Source organism: Syngnathus scovelli, chromosome 8, assembly GCF_024217435.2.
Source record: "Syngnathus scovelli strain Florida chromosome 8, RoL_Ssco_1.2, whole genome shotgun sequence".
NCBI classification, from domain to species: domain Eukaryota; kingdom Metazoa; phylum Chordata; class Actinopteri; order Syngnathiformes; family Syngnathidae; genus Syngnathus; species Syngnathus scovelli.
The window spans coordinates 8,691,596-8,711,915 of NC_090854.1; the positions used below are offsets into that span (position 1 = coordinate 8,691,596).

The 20,320-nt window shown below is 42.7% G+C and overlaps 1 protein-coding gene across 7 annotated transcripts in view; it reads left to right on the top strand.

Moving 5' to 3' along the window:
• Positions 1 to 20,320, top strand: part of myo3b (myosin IIIB) — a 45,199-nt gene that overhangs the window by 24,724 nt on the left and 155 nt on the right. For 5 of the 7 annotated variants that reach the window (XM_049727458.2, XM_049727457.2, XM_049727461.2 and 2 more), the window contains 12 exons: positions 696 to 716; positions 1,624 to 1,701; positions 2,542 to 2,747; positions 3,672 to 3,783; positions 3,862 to 4,024; positions 4,284 to 4,364; positions 5,702 to 5,798; positions 7,056 to 7,089; positions 7,977 to 8,088; positions 14,079 to 14,179; positions 14,555 to 14,601; positions 14,900 to 15,043. In XM_049727458.2, the coding sequence (XP_049583415.1) occupies positions 696 to 716; positions 1,624 to 1,701; positions 2,542 to 2,747; positions 3,672 to 3,783; positions 3,862 to 4,024; positions 4,284 to 4,364; positions 5,702 to 5,798; positions 7,056 to 7,089; positions 7,977 to 8,088; positions 14,079 to 14,179; positions 14,555 to 14,601; positions 14,900 to 15,029 (1,182 nt within the window). In that variant the 3' untranslated portion in view covers positions 15,030 to 15,043. The remainder of the gene's footprint in view (positions 1 to 695; positions 717 to 1,623; positions 1,702 to 2,541; positions 2,748 to 3,671; positions 3,784 to 3,861; positions 4,025 to 4,283; positions 4,365 to 5,701; positions 5,799 to 7,055; positions 7,090 to 7,976; positions 8,089 to 14,078; positions 14,180 to 14,554; positions 14,602 to 14,899; positions 15,044 to 20,320) is intronic. The other 2 variants (XM_049727460.2, XM_068651546.1) reach the window with 2 other exon arrangements.

The following is a 20,320-nucleotide window of genomic DNA, read 5'->3' on the forward strand; positions in this document are numbered from 1 at the left end:
TTGGGAAACACACTTTCTCATCCAGGGCTGAACTGACCATCGGTGGGCCGACATTTTGAGTGTTTTTTCTGTGCTATTTAATACAGATAATTTGTTTTCAATTGCCTTACTAGGATAACTGATTTAAAAACCATTTGATCATTTCAAATTTGATAAAGGCCTTTTCATAATCTGCCTTCATGTTAGTTCCATAGAAAAGGTTACGCGCTACATTCTCTCAAATTGTTCATATTATTCAACTCATTCACTGCCATTGACGTCAAGTATCCATCATTTCAATTGGGCTGATGTGGTTTTTCTATATTTTGGAGTTTCACCTTATTGTGGGTTGCCGTGGAATCTAACACCCAAGATAAACATTGCTTCACTGTATTATACTTTTAGATCAGACAATTATCCACAAGTCATGTCCTGAAACATACTGGAGCATATTATTAAGAGGAGGAAAAAATCCCTCTTAACATATGTTTTTTTTTCTAATTACAGAGTGCTGCCTCTCCTATGAAATCCTATTAAATTCTAGTGAGAAAAGCCTTTAGGGTTGGGGGTAGAAGCTAGTGTAGTTTGTTATTGTGGTTGACAATAAAAAAAACCGCTGCAATCAATGTGACACTTGTGGCCGCAAACTTGTTTCAACCTTACTGTTTGCTTTTAAATTCACTTTCTCTTTGTTTCCATGTTTCCTGTACTCAAAGTCTCCCAAATACCTCTTGAAGGTAAGGCTTTGGTGGAACATCTGTTTCTGTATCTATACCAAATATTTTTTTGTTTTATTCTGCATTGCTTGATGCCATTCACATTCCTAAACTTCACCATCATCTAAACTTGGATGTTTCTCAAAACTTGAAATCTGATCCTATTCCATACTTCAATCATCTTGTCTTCTGGCAATGAACCGTCTCAGATATTGCGGAAACAAGAGCGGAGATTTTAATAGTGAACGGGACTGATGTAATATGTACGCCGTCGTGTTCGCAATCAAAGTTTGGAAGCATAGTTGAGAGGAAGTAACGGTTACAACAAGTCACCGGAACAAGCAGAATAAAGTCAAGCGAGGGTTGTTAACCGCAAGTCAGGCTTTTGTACTTGTGAATGATCAGAAATTCTCAAAGACATCCCGCATAGAGAGCTTTTTTTTTTCTTTTTTTTTCTTCAGCGTACCTTTCTTTCTCTGTTGAACTAAAGTATTAAGATATGCACTTTGCCACCTAGTCTTACCATAAAATAGCTATTGCTTCATTAAATTTGATGAAGCCATGAACTGCCAAAGCCATTAGAACACTTATATTGTATCCTCGTTAATCCGTCGTAGGGACGACTGTATGCTTCACGACGGCTCGTCTCATTATTCAGACTGCTCGGCAATTCTCTCGTGCCCCACAGCAGCGCCCGCTTATTCTCTAGATTGTTAGCTTTAATTGTTTATGGGCCCCGTGTTCTACAGACGCCACACTTAGTACAGCTGCGCATTCCCTACTGGGCCGTTTAGAGTTGCTGTAATGATACCTTTATGTCTCTAGAGCTCACCGTCGACATCCGCATTGCAAATAAACACCAGCGGGTTTCAACTCGGGGCTCGGCTCTGGTCCATGCGCCGTGCTCACTGTGGATGTTTGCGCTCAGGTGGACACCATGGAGATGATGCGACACCCGGAGGAAACAACTAACATGAGGAGACAAACCGTGGCCTCCTATTTTCGTGTAGGTTATTTTTCTCTAAGATACTACAAAGAAGTTTGGTACAAAAATATGCATTTCCAATATTTGGTTCTTGCACACAGTTTTACAATTTGAGCTCCAGTTCAAGTTTTTTCCACTGAATCAAAAAAGGAACACAAATCGTTCATATTTTTGGAATAATTTCTGTCACTGGTAAAGCATAGTGATGGGCCAAAGCAATAAAAGTATTTTTTTCTGCCATCTTGTGGCATCTTGGTGCCATGGAACGAAGTTGAAGTGTGTTGGGGAGTTTCATTCATCACAAAAGTAGTCCTTTGCCACCATTTTGTGGTATCTCGGTGCAAAGAAACTTTGTTGTAATGCTGGTGATGTGTTCTGTGTTTTGCCAAGTGCCCCAAAACGTTTAATTTTGTTGTTGTTGACTGCTTTGTGTAATCTCACACATTTTGTTAACATTTTTCACACACGTGTTAAGGCAATTGTAGGGGGGAAAAAACACTCTCACGAAAAAAAGAATCCCCATCAAAACTTGACATTCTGTAACATCCCCACGTTGCATGATTTGCGTCATACTGCTCGCAGATGTTTGGATAAGCAGACAAGAGCCGGCAGATGTGTGTGTGACAAAGATAATCAGCCCATCAGCACTGAGTGTCAGACACACAAAGTTTGTGGCCAGCCTGTCAACACGGTAGAACAAGAACATTTCCCGTAAGGTGTCGGAGAAACAGTACTGAAAAATCGGCAAGACACAATAAATAATAGAACCCAACTGGTGACAAAATTAGCCACAATATTAGGAACACCTACACAATACTGAAGTGTCCTCTGTATTGACCAGTGTTGTGATACTATGTGCAGTATTCGCTGATGGATTTACTATCCAAAATGGTGGTGGGCCAGCCGCACTTTGTCCGCTGCATCAAGCCCAACGATGATAGGCGGGCACTGAGCTTCTGCAAGGAGCGAGTGATGGTGCAGTTGCGCTACACGGGCATCTTGGAGACGGTCAACATCCGCCGCCAAGGCTACTCGCACCGCATCCCCTTTGCAGAGTTTGTCACCAGGTTAAGACACACAATACACACACAAATGCACTAGAGGAGCAGTGGTACTCTACTTAAGTTATTTTTTGTTTTTCTAAGTCATTAAGGCAGAGTTTGTGCTCAATTATTTTATATTAAATTATTTGTAGGTGTTTGCTTTATCGTGCTGTACCTAATAATACTTGGAAAAGTTACAATATTTTAATCATTTTTCCTTTACAAAATGTTTCACCCACCTCCAATTTCCAAGTCTTTGAGGTGATATGAAATTTAATTAACTAGACTTGTAATGTGTTTTAGGAAAAAAGAGCAAGATGATTGCATAGTGTATGCTTTGGGGGGGAAATTTAAATTTGACCATGTGTGTTTTGTGTGCCCTACTTTTAGTCCTTAGCAACTCAATGGCGTCCCCTATAAAAGATTTGGCCTCAACGTGCTACATTTCTTTCAGAGGAGGAAAACTGTAAAAATAATATTTCTTCTACCAGATAAAACTTTCAGTCAAGTGTTTTTGTTGATTTAAAAAAAATATCCTTCTAATCTACAATTGCATCACATCCAAGATTGTTGACATAGCTAAGGTCAAAGGACACCTTTTTCTCACCTGTAATTTCACGTGTGAATGAGACCAATGGATCCGCTTTATCCCATCGGAGGCATGCACAGTCCAAGCGGCTAACCTCCACTTTGAACCAAACCCGATTTAAAACGCGTCCTCTCATATCAAAGGCCCGTCTGATGTTGTGAGCACTGCCTTGTATTTATCATCAAAGACATAACAGGTATCAACAGGAATAAGAAATTTGGATTGTCATTCAAAGAAGTTTGTTGTTTCCCAACAAACAAACAAAATCTTCTATCAAGTGAGCAGGACATTCTCCAAATGTCTGTTAATGTGTTAAAATAAATAAATATAAATTAATGAAAAATGCTCTCGTTTTGCAGATACTACTACCTTGCATTCCGAGCTCACCAGATGCCAGAAACCAGCAAAGAGAATGCGGCGGCCATATTGGAGCGAGCCAAACTGAAAAACTGGGTGCTTGGTAGGACAAAGGTACACTGATCATTTCAAACGAGCATTATTCTGGGCGAATGTTAAGACGGTGACATCATCGGCGTCCCGTCTTGTCAGGTGTTTTTGAGGTACTACCATGTAGAGCAGCTGAACCTGCTCCTGAGGGAGGTGATCGCTCGAGTGGTGCTGATTCAAGCTTACACCAAAGGCTGGTTGGGAGCACGGCGCTACAGGAAGGGGAAGGAGAAAAGGAACAACAGTGCCACCGTTATCCAGTCAGGTACGCTCAGGGATCCAACAAATAATTAAGCACGTGAGATCCAATTGAGTAGATCAAACCTACACATCAATTGTTTACGATACATCTGATAGCCATGGCTTGACCTTGGCGGCTACAGAAGAGACAATAAGACTTCAGTGAGTTCAGGGGGATCCATTCCTGGGCCACCTGCTTGATCCGTTGTTTTGAAGTGGGATCTTGTGTTTCGTGTGTGTGCACCTTCCATTGGTTTCACACACCCTTTTTTTTTTCTCGCCAGCGTGGAAGGGCTTCGTCGCGCGGCAGAACCTCAAACAAATGAGGAAAGAGCGGGAAGAGGCAGCGGTCCGTATCCAGTCAGGTAAAAGAACTTTGACAAGTTTTTTCTCCCCAGTTTGGAATTTCTCACGGTCCTATGGAAATGGACTTTTTCATACATTTTCAAGTAGGGTGCAAAAAATGGTTTGCAAAAAAAAAAAGTCTTTGTCGACCGGGTTTTTGATCTCATGAATGGCTGGGGAAAAAGTAATAATTAATTAAAAATGCATCGAGCAAAGTTTTTGGGGCGGCATTTGTTCCCCACGTTTCAGAAGAACAGTACATACTGAGATCACTCTTTCCTTTCATGTCTTTGCCAGTAAAGGCGAGAGAGGGGCTTATCCCTTCTGTTTCCTCGCCACTTCCTCTCTCGCATTCCTCGCCTATTACACGGGCCCTCGCATACCAGAAACAAGATGCCTTTTTATACTGTCAAGCTTTTCATCTGAAATGTAAATTAATTCTTACTCAGTGTGCCTTGACAGAGATCAAAGTGGGCACATTAACCTTCCTGCCCGCCTCCCTCCCTCCTTCCTCCTCTTTGGAGACCAATAACGGGTGCCAAAAAGGGGCAGGATAGAGGAGGGCAGGGGGGAGGAGATCCGGCTTTGTTTGGCCTTCTTCTCTAAGGGCTTCCCTCATCTGGTACACGAAGCGCCTGGCTAGTTTTCCTGCGTGCACCTTTTGTTGAGCATCGCCCATTAACACGCTTGTAAATAAGGCTGCAGAAAGGATAAACAGGATTGCCGTGTAAGGAAAAGCCTCTCTTGTCGCCGCCGTCTTACTCGCGCTCGTGTGTGGCCACTGGCGTCCGACTGGGAGGGGGGGGAGGTATTTGGAGAACCTGAACCTGACTTAAGCCTCAGGGCCCCCTTGGCACGACACTCCAACACATTCACATGGTGTGTTCTTTGCAGCTTAGAGCCTTTGAGGTGGGCTGCATTTGCATTTGGAAAATAAACAGATGCGTTTCAAATACATGAGCCTCGTGGCTTCTCAGATCTCGGTAACCCCCCACCTCAGGGGACACACTCACACATCGATTAGATTAAACCATGTAAAATACAACAATGTGGTCTGGCTCTCATTTTTCTTTGCATATTATTTGACAAGACAAACATAAAGCAGTCGGGGTGCTTCTTTTAGCATCCCTATGAGTTCCAATTTGTCTCCATGTGGCCTTTGCTCCATTGCACTTCCTTATATGATTCAGAATATCATTTAACCCTCACAGTTACATTCTGAATTGATACTTAATAGAGATGTTCGATACCACTTTTTTTTTTTAGACTCATACCAGTTCTCAATTATTCAGTAGTCACCGACAGATAAGTTTATCCATACAATTTTGTTCATATCTGAACTTCATCTCTTGCACAGCATACAGGGGCCATCGTGTACGTCAGGACTGTGGACCTCATGGACGCAGATGCAACCCCAAAGCCGGAGGGAAGACCACCAAGGAGGACCATATGGGGTGAGCTTGCACATCCTCTCCTCCATCCTCTTTTATTTCTTGCATGTTCACGCGTTGTTGAAAATTACGACTCATTGTGTCGCGCTGGAGAGGGCATAAGAACTAAAGCTGCCTCCCTTTGCTTTCTAACACGCCGCTATTTTCAGCCCATCAGCGCTCTCCTCCCCACACTCCTCCTCTTGCACTTTTACAAACGCCCCAAATATCTTTCCGCCGGCCACAAATAGGATTTTAAGCGCTGTGCTGTTCTCCAGATGTAGGACTGAATCTTTGTTTATCCAGCACATGGGCCGGCCCGTCATTCAGGAAGTAAGACTTGCAACTTCCAGTTAACTTGATTAAAAACAAAGAAATGCCACCGTGGCTTTGTAAATCAGAAAGCAAACAATGTCTTCGCAATTCACACTAAAATCTCGTATGACTTTGGGCCAACTCTGAGCAACTCCTTAACACCCCAATTCTGGATTTACACATCTGAAAGTGTTATGCAGCTTGCATCCTTCAACCAGGCGGGGGCTCATCGGGGATTTTTCTCTCCGTGTTTACAATCATATTCCTTGGTGAGACGTAGCTACTTCAAACCTCCACTTAACAATTCTGTTTAATGAGCGCTGGAATCTCTCCATATAGATTTACTTTGACATGATCTGGCCTGTTTTCCCCTCCTGCAGGGATTCTCACATTACGCTTTTCTTTTCCTGCTTTTGCATACACGTTTGCTAGTCACAACTAGCTACATTTGTACAATAGCAACATATGAGCTACAAAAAGATAATGAATAGTCTTCTATTAAGCAGCATCACACAAGAGGAAATTATGCTTTATATAGCTGTGTTAAGGCTTTTGTACAGCATTTCTTCAGTAGTTAGCAGTTAAATGCGACACAAATAGCAGCAAAGAGTGGTTAGCTACGTACAAAGCTGTTAGCCTAATATGCTAACGTTCCAGTGTGCCAGCCTCATCAGGGATTTAAACATTTAAATTTGTTTTACCGTTTAATCATTTAGTGGGTGCTTCAAAAAAAAGTTCAGAAATGCAAAACGAAGTCTGTGAATGATGACTACGCGCTTGTTAGCTGCGTTAGCATGCCGGCCGAGTCGCCACTAATGTCATTAATGTCATTAATTGACCGTTCAGCCTCTCCCAAATATTTTAATTGCTGACCTTTTAGCAGATTCACGTAATGTGCATGATCATCTTTTGCTGCACTACGCATGGTTATTTGTTTCAAAACATTCTTGTTTCTATTCCTGTCAGGTCTCCGAGCCCGAAGAACCTACATAAAGCAAATGTGAGTAAGGAAATATCTATCAAATGAGAAATTGGTTGACTTTAGCCCTCTACTTTTAGCCGTCTATCTCAAATAGCGCTCTTCTTTTAAGCTGCAGATTATTCCTCTGGAAATGTTTTGAGTCCTCGAGACGAGGAAAAAAAAAAAAAGAGTTCTCGCGCTTCAGTCTCCATCTCAGCAGAGAAGACAGGGTGGTACGGGAGCGAGAGAATCAAAAAGCTGGAAATTCACGGCTGAGAATAAATGCTCGCTTTCCCCCCGAGGTGATTTGTCTTTGCGCTCCTCTTTCTACAGATGTTAGAGCCCTTTTTTAGTAAAGACCTGGGGTTCTTTGGTAGCACTTTGATATCCTGCTCGGATTCAATATGTGAAATAGAAGAGCCACTCCGTGACTTGGAGCACATCACACTCTTTGAAGTCTGATCCAATTTTTGCTGCTCACCATTTGATGTTGAAAGGATGAAATGAGGGAAATGTACAGTTTTTGCCAGTAACTCTGCAGAGCATATGTAAGATTAAAAAAGCAAAATCCTTTGGAGGATGTACTTAGAAATGTTAAGCAGATTAATACTTTCCTATACCCCCCCCCTTTTTTTTTTTATTCTGCGATAAAATTAAATATGAGAGGAAGTTGATGAGCTGGGTTTTTTTCCCCCCAACAATTATGCCGGTGTGTGGCTGTTTGCTAGGAGGGAGTGCAATTGCATTAGCATTTGATTAAAATTACAAAGCGAAATAATAGGTAGCGCTCGCTAAATTGTAAATAAACGAACACGGCATATACATGAGTCGATTTCTAGGTTGCGAGGGCTTGTTTCGGCTCCCCCCCCGGCCCCCTCTGGGGTCCTCACTGACATGACTCCTTTGGGTGTGTGTCTGCCTTCAAGGTCGGCCCCGACAGCCGAGACAGACACGTGAAAGACGCCAAGAGAGACAAAGACGGTGTGACGAAGCTTCGCAAGGAGACAGCCAGGCTGCGAGACGCGCGGTGTAAACAAGGTAAACCCGCACTCCATGCTGGCGGCTGCAGGTAATTACGCAGAAATCCCGCTTTAGTCGAGAACTAACTCTCATCCCTTCCCAATTCATGGTTGACAGCCAGAAATATTCCTGTGGCATTTTTTAATAACGCAGGTCAACTCATCATAAACGTCTCCCGCTGACATGAAAATACACAAACCCCGATTTGTTGAACACACGTTTGATTTGCTTGCCACCCCCAGGCCATGAATGACATTAATTCCGATGCCCGCCAGGCTGAGTGGGTGGCTGCGCAGTGGGACCGCTATTTACAACCTCCACCACTAGGGGCAAAGGGGGGCCCGGCCCCTCATTAGTGTTATTAGAGGGCTACGAGCTAAGCGACGGAGGTGGAATAGCATTTAGCCGCGCGGCTGGGAAGATTACGGGGATTAGACATGATAATGTAACACAGACAGGGCTCTCGGAGCGGGCCCGGGATTAGTGTCAGCGCACCGCAGCAGGTCTGGGTTAGATAGCGGCTAATTCGCTAATGCTGCATACAGGTGACCCCCGCTCCCAGGCATCGCTGCTACTCAAGTGTCTGATTTGGAATGTCAAAGTGATTACGGAAGGAGACGTTTCAATAAATGGCGCTTTGCTCAAACATGCAGTTTTGTCAGGAATCTCACCGGCTTTGGTTTTGAAAGGATACAAAGCAGCATCATCCCAGGAGAGTTATTGCTTGTTTATTTCTTGATGGTTTTACCTCCACCAGGGAAATTATTGGCTTGGTTTAGAAGATTTTTTTCTGAGAATTTTTCAACATTTTTCTTTTTTTTTTTTTTTTTTGTCCCTTAAAGGCCACTTTACTTCACATCATGCTTGTCCAAGTAGGATTATCTAGTTGACTTTGGGGTTATCAAACATTCCTTCATTGAATAGTTATAAATGGAATTTTCCAAGTGTCCTCCAAAGTTGTACTCTTTTAACGAAACGTATCATCTTCACTATCCTCATTTATAACAAACCAATTTCGGCAGCATTCTCCTGCCTGGTTTCTGTTCTAAGGTCTGACTGCTTTCAGGAAAGTCCATTTGAATAAGAGACCAGGGTGGCTCCAGCACCAAGGGCACTCTTTGATCCGCGCACATCTGAAGCCCCCCTAACCCCCTTCTTCTTCTACGTCTTTTTTCACGAGAGCCATGCCAGATGTCTCGAGAGCAAGCTCCTTCCTGTGTCTCATCCTGCTGTCGCCTCTGGTGATCGCATCAGTTCTCCTGGGCCGCAGCTCGACCCGAGTGTGTCAGGATGAGCCGTGAGAATCGAGCTAGCGCGCCCCTCCGGACTCTCTATGCACCCTGCTTCCATTATTACCACAACAGCTAGGCATGACCTGGAAACTCTTAAAGTGTCTGACGGACGTAGGGGTCGTGCAATAGCCTTTTGTGCTTGTTTTTTACGTTCCACTTTTGCTGTCAAGCATGGCGAACAACCTTTTATTTTTCGTATTTTGTCACCGAGAAAAACTCTCACGTACGCTGTATAGTCGTGTAAACGCGACGCTTTTAAAGACGGTGTCACCCCTCGTCACCTGTCTCCCGAGCATGAATATTAATAAATACAACATGTTTGGAAATGAGCCGGCGAGGTGCGTGCGAGAAAGGACGACTTTGCTCCAGCGAGCAGCCGATATGATCAGAGCGCTCCTCCGCCTGGTAAACAGGATGGTGCGGCGGATCAGTCAAAGCTGACTTTATGCTTTATGAAAGCTGAGCTACTTATGTTTAAAGGCTGTTTGAAGATTAGACTTGTGGTAAACATACATGTCAAGTGAGAGAGAGAGAGAAAGAGAGATGGCGTTAAAGTGGAGCAACAACACAGAGACCAATTACCGCTGCACTTTTGGAAGACACTTTTAACCTGCTTGTTTAATAAAACAAGATGGGAAGGTAGAGAAAAAGGAATGTGAGGAAAACCTAATGTTGATTTATTGGTTGTACAATCAGAATTGCGCACCTATGTTTATGCCAATGCGAACACCAAAAGTTCTAATGTAATTATAAATAAATAGATTAATAAATAAATAAATACATAAATGAATAAATAAATAAAATTGCGCCATATCATCTAGAGCAGTTCACAATATACATTAAATAGCTTGAAAAAAACAACAACAACAAAATATTAAAAAAAAAAAAAAAAAACACACGGCAGAGATACCAAGTTTAGTTTTTTGTGGCCTCTAACAACCAATCAGAGCACGGAAAGATGCTGATGTACCAAGGGCTTTGGCACTTTGATGAGAAATTTGAAATAGTCCCTTTGTTACTACAGGTTCAGTCACACTGGCCCAGCACAACCGATTCAAAAGCAAAAGGCAGATTACATCGACATGGTAACACAAAGAGACTGATATCTGATTGGACGAAAAAAAAATTGTAAACACTCGAAGTAGAGTAGTAGTACACTGATGTCAAAACCTCACCGCTGCGTTTCACTCCCCCCCTGAGCTTGTAAACATCTTCCCACATGTCCCGCCCACTGCCACCAACTAGCAGGTATCTTCTGCATCTCAACATGCATCTGCCAGACAAACGATCCACCCTTTCCGTGTTCTCGAGACAAATACTCTCCCTCCCTCTCCATGTCTCAACCCACTTGATCCGTCCGTCTGTCCCGACGTATCGGCGCGTCATGCCTTCAGTTTTAGGCAAATTACAGGCTGAGCGTTGGTAAAGATTTGGAAGGGATCGCAAGTTGCAGGGAAGGAGTTGCCGCTGTCTGCCGCTACCTACGTAATCTCCTTAATGTCAGTGGGAGTCGTTAACAGGATGTACTTCCAAACTAGTCATCATCCATCACTATTCCAGCCCCGTAATCTCCGTAGACGTCGAAGGAAGGTGGAGAATAATACTTCAAGTTTTCGCTAAATTGACACCGGCGGATTCCGTCGTTTGATTTGGGATGGCAAAGTTTTAACCGAGTTAAACAGATTTAGTCACGGATGATATGCAGTCCAAGCGATAGTAACCACGCTTGAAGTCTTTCTCATTTTTAATGACACCGTCATGCTTGGTACCAAAAAAATCAGCACCGTAATACTTGACTTTGGTGCCTTTTTTTTTTTTTTTTTTGCATTTGGTGATGACCTTTAACTTGACCTGAACTTTAACTTAACTTTGAATAGGATTTGTTAATTCTAAACACATCCGCTTCCCCGGTTACAACTGTGCTCACTCATGCAAGCAAATATCTTATTTATTTTTCAACTCTGACTTTCAAAAATATTTCTCTTATCTTCAAATGAGTTGTCCAGATTATTGGCCACACAGATTGTGAAAAAGTCTTTGAAACGATTTTTATCAGACTCCATTTATATACATCACAGCGTTTGAACAGGGGGGTGTTGACTTTTAATAAAAAGCCCTTCTATGAATGAGTTGATTCCATTGAGCCCTCCCTTCTGCTTACCTTGAGGCATCTCGCTCCAAACTTGCATATATTACGTCAAGCGACTAATGGACGACTTCCGAAAAGTCTTTCCCTCCTTTTAAAGCTTTCTTATGTTCCATATCTGTTGTCAGTGGAGATGATTGATTTCAGTGTGAAAAGCTGCATGTAAGTAACAACATCCTCCTTCCGCATTAGTGAAAACAGATGCGGGAACTCCCCCTCCGTCCTCGTCCAGCACCCCGACCGACATTATCTGCAGGAGGACTTGCTCATTTTGTCGTCTAATGCGAAGCACATGAGTTAGCATTTATTGTCCCATATGATAAAAGGAGTAATAAATCTCAGGAGCTCGGCAACGTTCTGGAAAATCTCTTCAACTTTGGATTTTTGTTGTTGTTTGCAACTGATGAAGAAGACCTGTCCCCCACCCCTCCCTTTTTTTTTTTTGAGAGACGAGGCAGTTGTAAAATGGAGGGGAACCGTCTGGATTACACGTGCTTCATTTAGACATTAAACATCAAAAGTCCCCCCCCCCCCACCCCCACCCCACCCCACCCCTACAAACAAACCCCAAGTGTGGATGTCAGGTGATCCCAGTGTATGATTTTAAGGAGCAAATCAATACATCTTTAATTTATTCCATTAAAAATCCCTTTTAGCGCCTCTTTCATGTTGCATTGGGATTTTCAACAGATCTCCGAGTGGCATTTAGAGATGTAATGTGAGTCAACTGCGGTTCTTTGAAAAAGAAAAGAATACCTACTGTATCTCCAGAGGAGTTTTTTTTTTTTTTTTTTTTTTTTATAATCTCCTGCCTGGCAAACATTTGCAACTGGAGCTCGCTTTCTTTTGATAGAGCTGAATCAATATTCAATGAACCGTGCTGCCTCCTTATTCCCACTCCACCATTATCACTCCCCAAACACTCCCCCTCGCCCTCCCCTGTGTCAGCCATCATCTGACCTCGCTCCACAGCGGCCTCCCGCATGCGTTTTAGCGAGGAGGCCACGCCGGAAGCCGGCTTGGCAGCATCCCCGGCTGCCGTCTATCTGCACGAGCAGCATTCCTCTGGGGCTCGCCTGGATCAAATGGCAACCATTTCCCAGAGAGAGGTGCCTCGATGTGAAGCCTGACCCATCCTCTGATCTGCAGCACGCTCCAATCGCTGCAGGTCAGAGTGGATAAATGGCCATGCGGAGGAGCCAGCCAACAGATTAGCGTCGAGCACATTGAGGGAAATATCTAACTGAGATTTAAATGGCAATTACTTGGCTTCAAACACAGGTCTAGATGTTTTGCTCTTGATGGTCTCAAATGATCATCAAACATCTACGATGTAAGGAAATCAATCGGAAAGATATTTGAAATGTTTTTTCCGGGGGCCTTTAATGCAGCCACTTTTAGTTCTTGTTTGTTTCTCCTTTCAGTTTTCGCTTCAGAAGATAAAATGCATGCGCTATTGGGTTGAGGTCTGGTGATTGACTTGGCCAGTCTTTTCTAGGTGTTGGAGAAAAAAGATAGTCATTATGTATTTTTTTGTAACTTTACAGCGCCTCAATTTTTGCTATTTTTATTATTGTAAAAGGGATTCAACATTCCGAATTTTTATTCGTTGAAGTGGAGGATGGGTTGCACAAGGACTCCTATCATTTATATTCCTCAGCACAGTTTTGTGTGTGTCCACAAGCAAAACCCAGAAAAAAAATACACACAAAAAGGGTCTGTGGCGTTTGTTACATTTCGATCAGCTTCTCAAGAGTCTTACAAGGATGCCTGTGTTCATTAATTGCGAGTGAACACTTTGATGCCGTTTCAGGGGAATAACTAATTTGCTTATCAAACCCATTTTGGAATTATTAGTACACAGTGTGATTCTTTTTTTATCCATTTTTTAAAAATCTGCTGGACTATATGTGTGGATTATTTTTTTTTTTTTTAGAATTTCTAACCAAAAGGCTCTTGCAGACATCTTCATTTTACCTTCCTGCTGACAAACCATGTCATTTCTTTTCTTTACAGTGTACATAAGCGTCCAGTAATAAATACTAAAAGGGGGCATGATCCGCGCCTCAGATGCTGGCAGAGAAAAGATTTGCTGTTAGCTGACATGAACTTTTTGGGCCGTTTACAATGTGTGACTTGAGTAAACCTAGCGCCGTTCTGAATAACATTTTAGAAAGCCGGTGGAAAGATATGGAAGAGAAGTCTTTGATGTATATGACTGAGATGTGATGAGGTCGCTTTGGAGAGAGCGCAAAGTAACGTTGAGATGGAAAGAGCAAATTCAGCTTTAGTCAAGGTAGAGAGAGGCCAAGCTGCCATGAAAAAATACGCTCACCTGGAATGTCAGCAAAGAAGATGAAACATTATCTGCTATTAAATAGGAACGCTTTATTGTCAAAGTGTCTGGATGCGCAAATGTGGTTTTAGGTGCAAATAGTTCTGGTTCTGCACAAAGATGTGCTCGGCAGGAAATGGCTGTCATTGTCATTGACACACAAAAAAAGATTTTTAGGGTGCTTTTTCTTGGTACTGCTCAATTGGACCCCCACCGTGCTCTTCTTCTGTCGCAGGTCCAGTGATGAAGCTCCGTCAGAGGACCCCTCGGCGGCGGGGCCATCAACCCAAGCTTCTTAACAGCCCCGAAGACAGCCTGTACTACAACCAGCTCAACGTGAGTTCAAAGTATCCAACGAGGCCTTTTGTCTGACTTTGGCTGCGCACGCTAATACAATTAACGCTACCTGCGCCAGAGCCCGAAGCCCCGACGTCTCCGCGCCTCTTGTCTTGAACATGTGCTTATGCTCTTTATCTGTTGCTTTCATGTCAGGATGTCTGCCTTCACGGTGAATAATTGATGCGGTTTATCAAAGCTGAGCAAGATGCATGCTTCATCAGACTCACTTGAGCCCTTTGATCAGGAAAAAAATTATGCTGTGACTTCTGATATTATCAGCATCTGCTCGCATTCAACACAAAATCACTTTGAATTAAAAATTAATGACTCTCGGCTCATCTTTTCACTGTGTGCTCTTGGCCCTTTCCTCAGAGAACTCTGGATTACCAGGGGAGCAAGAGGAAGCCCAGAAAACTTGGGTAAATAACTGCTTTCCTACCGGCTCCGAGCAGAGAGCGAGCCCTTTGTGGAATTGGGTGAACCCGCAAATGGAGTTGTTGTCTCGTCATGTAAATGGAGCGACCGAAATAACAAGCTCGGTTTGAGCTTCACCGCGTCATTAGAGAGATACGTCTCACGGCTTTGTCAGCACGCCGATTTTAATTGTTGAAGCCCTTGACTTGATTTTGTTCTATAAAATGACATCTTAATTATTAAGAACTCCCCTGGGTGGAATTTTCCACGGGGATGACAGCTAACCTGTCGTCTTCATTGCAGTCAAATCAAAGTGCTGGACGGAGAGGACGAGTATTACAAATTACTGTCAACGGTGGAGTCGATCCCCGAAGAAGAGTACGAGAGCCCGGCCCCCGCCCGCCCGGCCGTTCTAGCCGGAGCTCAGCCTTGACATCGCGTCAGCCGGTAAGACAGACACCCCAAAGAACATCCTCCTTGTTGGATGTGTGGCCGACCGGCGCCTTGGCTTGTTAATCCTCTCTGATCGCAGAATGTCGACAGAGACGACTGTCTTGTAGATCACGTTGAGACTATGATGTCATTTTTCAGTGAATGAATCACCACCGGCTTCTCACTGAGAGAAAAATTACAAAACACTCAGTTTGCCATAGTTAAAGAAAATATGAATACATATAAATACATCTAAATACATATGAATACATATAAATAAATAAATAAATATAATAGAAATAATAGAAATATAAATAATAGAAATGTAAATAAATGTAATATAAATAAATATAAATAATACTGGCATAATTTAATCAAGCAAAACAAACCAATTCAGGAAAAAAATAAAAAATTGTCTGTGAACGTTGCTACTCGAGGCCTCGAACACAGTAGTGTTAAAAGCACGACATTGACTGTCTTAACACAGATCCAAAGACAAATCCTTTTGAAGCTCATAAATCTCAGCACACGTTCTTCTCACTGAGATGTTTCAGTCGTCAAGAGACCCCCCCGCCCCCGTACCCCCCCAACCCAACCTTACTGCAAATTCCTCCTTAAATACTGAAATTTGTGTCGGAAATTTAGGCCTGGCGAGTTGATTTGCGGAGCTTTTTTTTTTTTCCCCCCTCCCTCTTTCAATTTGCATATCATTTACTGTATCTGTCTTTGTTGACACCCGAGGGCCTGAGAGGAGATTTTGATCTTAATAGGAAGAGTAGGGTGGTATGACTGAGGATCTGATCTTGCTTATATTCAGAGGGGAAAACATTAGCGCTCTGCCTAGATAGCGCGGCAGCTTGGCTTTAAAGTGGCCTGAGGTGATCACCCAACACCACTTTTTAGTACCATAGAGGTCAACGCAGACTCATTGCTTTTACAACCGTCTGCTTTTTCCACCTTTGGACGATAGCGCGGACATAAAAACACTTTCTTCAAAAGCTTTTTAACAAATAAGCAACAAAGAAATTGAGCACTTAAAGGCTGGTTATTACCGTGCAACTTCTGAAGTTAAATGACACTGAAGTTGTACCAAAAAAGTTTTATTTTTCAGTCATGCCGATGCACAAAAAATCGAAGCCACCTGATTTAATTCAAGGTAATCTCATGGTCGTACTTTGGCTATTTCTTAGATTCATGGTCATATCTGTAAAGAAGCAAAAATAAATAATAATAATAAAATCAAAGCGTAATACTCCACTGGTTGTGTTCTAATGTCATATAGTTAGTGGAGAAGCTTTTCACCTCCGAGGCTGCAATAATTACTCCCTTGCTGGGATAGTTGGTTCCTCTGAAGAGCATCCTGAAATAGGTCACCCCAGCACCCTGTAGTGCATCTTAAAAGTACACTGAATCAATTAAGTGTGATCATGCTCCCCTGATTAATTTGAGCCCCGTTCTAGCACCGAGAGAATTTCAAATAGGCCCCACTGGTTGTGAATAACAAGGTTGGACCGTGGTGACAAACAGAGCCAGTGTGGGAGTTTCTATGCTGGCAAATTAACACCCTGGCTGATTGCCTGTGTTAGCATAAGCGAGGAAATGAGCGGAGGCGTCAGAGCACGCACCACGTGAAACGGAGGGATGTTATGAAATATGGTAGACATTTTTTCCCTGCCTGTTTCTGGCCAACTGACAGAGATGGCAAAAGTACTTACTCACACTCAGTACTTGAGTAGATATGTGTTTTAAAAAAAAAAGTGCTAGCTACAGTTGATGGGACTTTTATGCTAGTAAAACACTGCCTTAGCTTTGCTAGCATTATAAACTGACTAACAGAAAACTGCTAAATTAGCCAATGATGACACAAACTTACTTGTATGTATGTACTGTACAAATAGATGATAAATCTGCTTAAGAGCCATTAATTTTTTTTGTGATGTCTCACCACTGCAAACTCCTGTGTTAGCGCCTTTTGGCAGGTGAACAGCTAAACGCAAGTTAGCATTCAAAGCTAGGCACCTGTTTTATTTTATTGTTTTCTTTTTATACAACATCAGAAAATCATGTTCCTTTCTTGCTTTAGCTCTTTAAATGTGCCAGCATCTGGCACGTGAGAGAGCGTTACTGCCGGCTAACGTTACTGCCGGCGCTATCCCGTGTAATTTAGCGATTTGTCTCCCAGTGAGTTTTCATGAAAGCTCGCATTCAATACAACACAGATTCCTTTTCCCCCCCTAACATTTTTATACAAAGTTTTCAACAACCTTTATGGAAATCGTTGGAGCTGCAGCCTTAACAAACGATGAAAAGCTTTTATTTTGTGAAGAAGCATACTTACCTTTTCACCTAACAGTGATGTCTTACTTCAAAGCGAGGACGCGATTAGGCCGACATTGTCCTCTCTTCTCTATCCGCTCAGTTCAAAGGGAGAGTTTGAATACCGCTGTTTCATGTGAAGCTTTTCAAACACTGTTTTAATGCAGTTTACTTGCTTTTGATATCCAGATGAGCCCGATTTTCATCACACTGGGTTGTGCTATACGTCATTGTTATTGCAAACCTCAGTGAAGAATGAATCGTTCCAAATCCAGACAGCGTACATTGGACTCGATGCTAACTTATCGAAAGCTGCTGTGAACTCAACATTGGATCTATTTACATCAACAGGTCTACGTTTTCACTTCATCCCAAGTGCAATCTTTTCTGGTTCACCTTCATTTTGTTTGATCTGTGCGTGCATTTTCTTTTTAGTAGAAATAATCTGTTCCAGAGGGATGGATTGAATCTAAAATTTAAACAGGATTTAGGCAGACATTGCGATGCTCTTTGCTGCCTCGTGGTTGCAAGTGAATAAATGGACAAACACCAGCGTCAGCCGGGTGCCAGATGTGCGTCGAGGCCTCAGAGCAAAAGAATATTGCCTGCAGACAGCATTAATGAAGAAAGTGCCGGAGCGGGGCGGTGAGAGGGAGCGCAAGGAGGCGTCGAGCAACAAGGGGATAAAAGAAGCATCAAAGGTCCGCTAATGACAAAAGATGCCATTAGGGTTACGCTAGCTTTTGTTTAGAGCGTCCTCACACCTGCAGTCAGTCGAGGGGTTTCCAAGTGTTGTTTTGTTGTTAACATTAGCACGCACTTAAAAAAAAAAAAAAAAAAGAAAATGGGGGGCGGAGGTCATAGTTTGCTCTTTGCTAATCTGAGCGGTGACCAGTTGTTTCACCCTAAATTACAATTCTACTTTCATTTGGAGATGAGGTCGCGTTTCACTAGAGCTTAACAGTGGTCCGCAATTTTTTTTACACCAAATATCAACTCATAAAATACGTAGCTCTCCAAATGCTACCATAATGGCTAACATTAAAATATTGTTATTTTGTAGACCTTCGTGTAATAGTCATTTAGTTTTATGTACTGTCCTTTAAAAGTTAAAATTGTACTTTATATTAAAAATGTATAAGCAGATAGACTGGGCATAGTGTTAAGCGGAATTCTGTTATGTGATATTCGGTGATTCTTTTTCATACCACTAGAGGGAGCCCACGTACCACTAGCGGTTCTCGGCCCACACTTTGAGAACCACTACTCTAGAACAATAGAAGCAGTATGTAAAAGCTGTTATCCTCTGCGCCTTGAAATTCACTGACTTGAAAGTTTTCTCAGTGCCTCCGGTGCTGGAATGGGACTTGACAAATCAGAGCGTGAAATTGTGATTAGCTTTCTTCAGTTTGTAGAGCAAGGAGGGCACGAGCAGACTTGGCATGGCCAAAGGTGGAACCTGTTTTGTTTTTGCCTCGTCGCTGCGTCCCCAGATGGCGCGACCAGCTGCCACTGAATAAACACTGGACGGGTAACAGTGTGAGAATCATCGTGGACTTGTTTTGGTCCGGGATGCATAACAGAAAAACTTGTTATAGCCGAAAGGGGGAGAGCAAAATTTGGATTGGACTCAAGATAAAATTCAATTTTCCACACTTTTTTTAAAATTAATTTGCGTATCAGAACCTCTGACGTTAAACATCCCTGCAGTTGAACAATTTGAATAGTTGTAATTCCTAAGAGCTCAGTACAGAAGAATGCAATGAAATCACATCGTAAACATTTTAAAAATGCGGTTAAATGATATGAGGGAAATTTGGGATGGTGACACTTCAAAGTGATCGTTTTTCCATATTTTGCTGAGTCACAGTAGTGGTGAAACTCTTCTTTGTTTGCCCACATGACTTAAATCATATTATACAGTCTCCCAGTGGCCATGTGATATTTTCCTTTTTTTGTTGTTTTCTGGTTAAGGCTGGAACAGATGAAAAGCATTGCCACATAATTCAATATGGAAAAATGATTTACAATTTAAGCGCTTTGCCTTATTGTTCGCTTCCACTGCCAACCGCAAGTGTGCCCGTTGCGGGGGCAGCAGGAGAATTCCCCTTTTTAGTGTCGGATTATCACATCCAGGGTGGGCCGCTGGAAGGTACAATGACCCGTCCCGCCTTACGTGACCCCGGGCCAAGCCGCGCATTGCCGGCCGGGGTCTTTTTGCTCTTTGCTGGTGAATATGCACACATCTCCCACTTCATAGGCTCACAAGAGGGCGAGGTGGGGGTGGACTTGTATCGCGTTGCAGGGGAAAATTAGGGGAGACCAAAGTTGGAGTTTCTGTGTGTCGGGGGGCCGCGAACAATGGCGGCTTTCTGTCAGACTGAGACTTCAAAGGTCTGCTGAGTGACTGCTCCGAGTTCCACTTTGTTGTCGATCACTGAGGAAATTCACAGATGTTTTCTCATACGAGACACCATTATAGCGGTTCAAGTACCGCGTAGCCTCCAGCGCCCCCTCCCCCCTTCCCGCCGTCACTCTCCTCTCTATCCAACACAGCCCTCTCCTCTCTCACCGTGGATATGAACCACCCACCCTTAAACTCCCATATCTCTTGTCGAAGAAGACAAAGTTCCACAGCTCTCCATCTAATTGCAGATAATACGGAATAAGGTTGGTTTTTTTCCAAGCTGTCAAAACTGTCGCAACTGCTGAAAAGCACACTTTTAAGTCGTACGGTATACATATATATTAGGGTTGTGCATCTCTCCAATAAAAAAAGAATTTTCACACTTATCTCAAAACAATCTTTTGGGTCATAATCATAGTTATGGAATATATTCAAGTATTTAAGTCAAAAATCCAAATTGGACCGTTCAAAAATTTACTAGCCTACAAACTCATTAAATATCACGTAAAGCAAATGCTGATCATGAAAACTTATGCAGGTGCTTTGGGGTAATGTGATTTTTTTTTTCT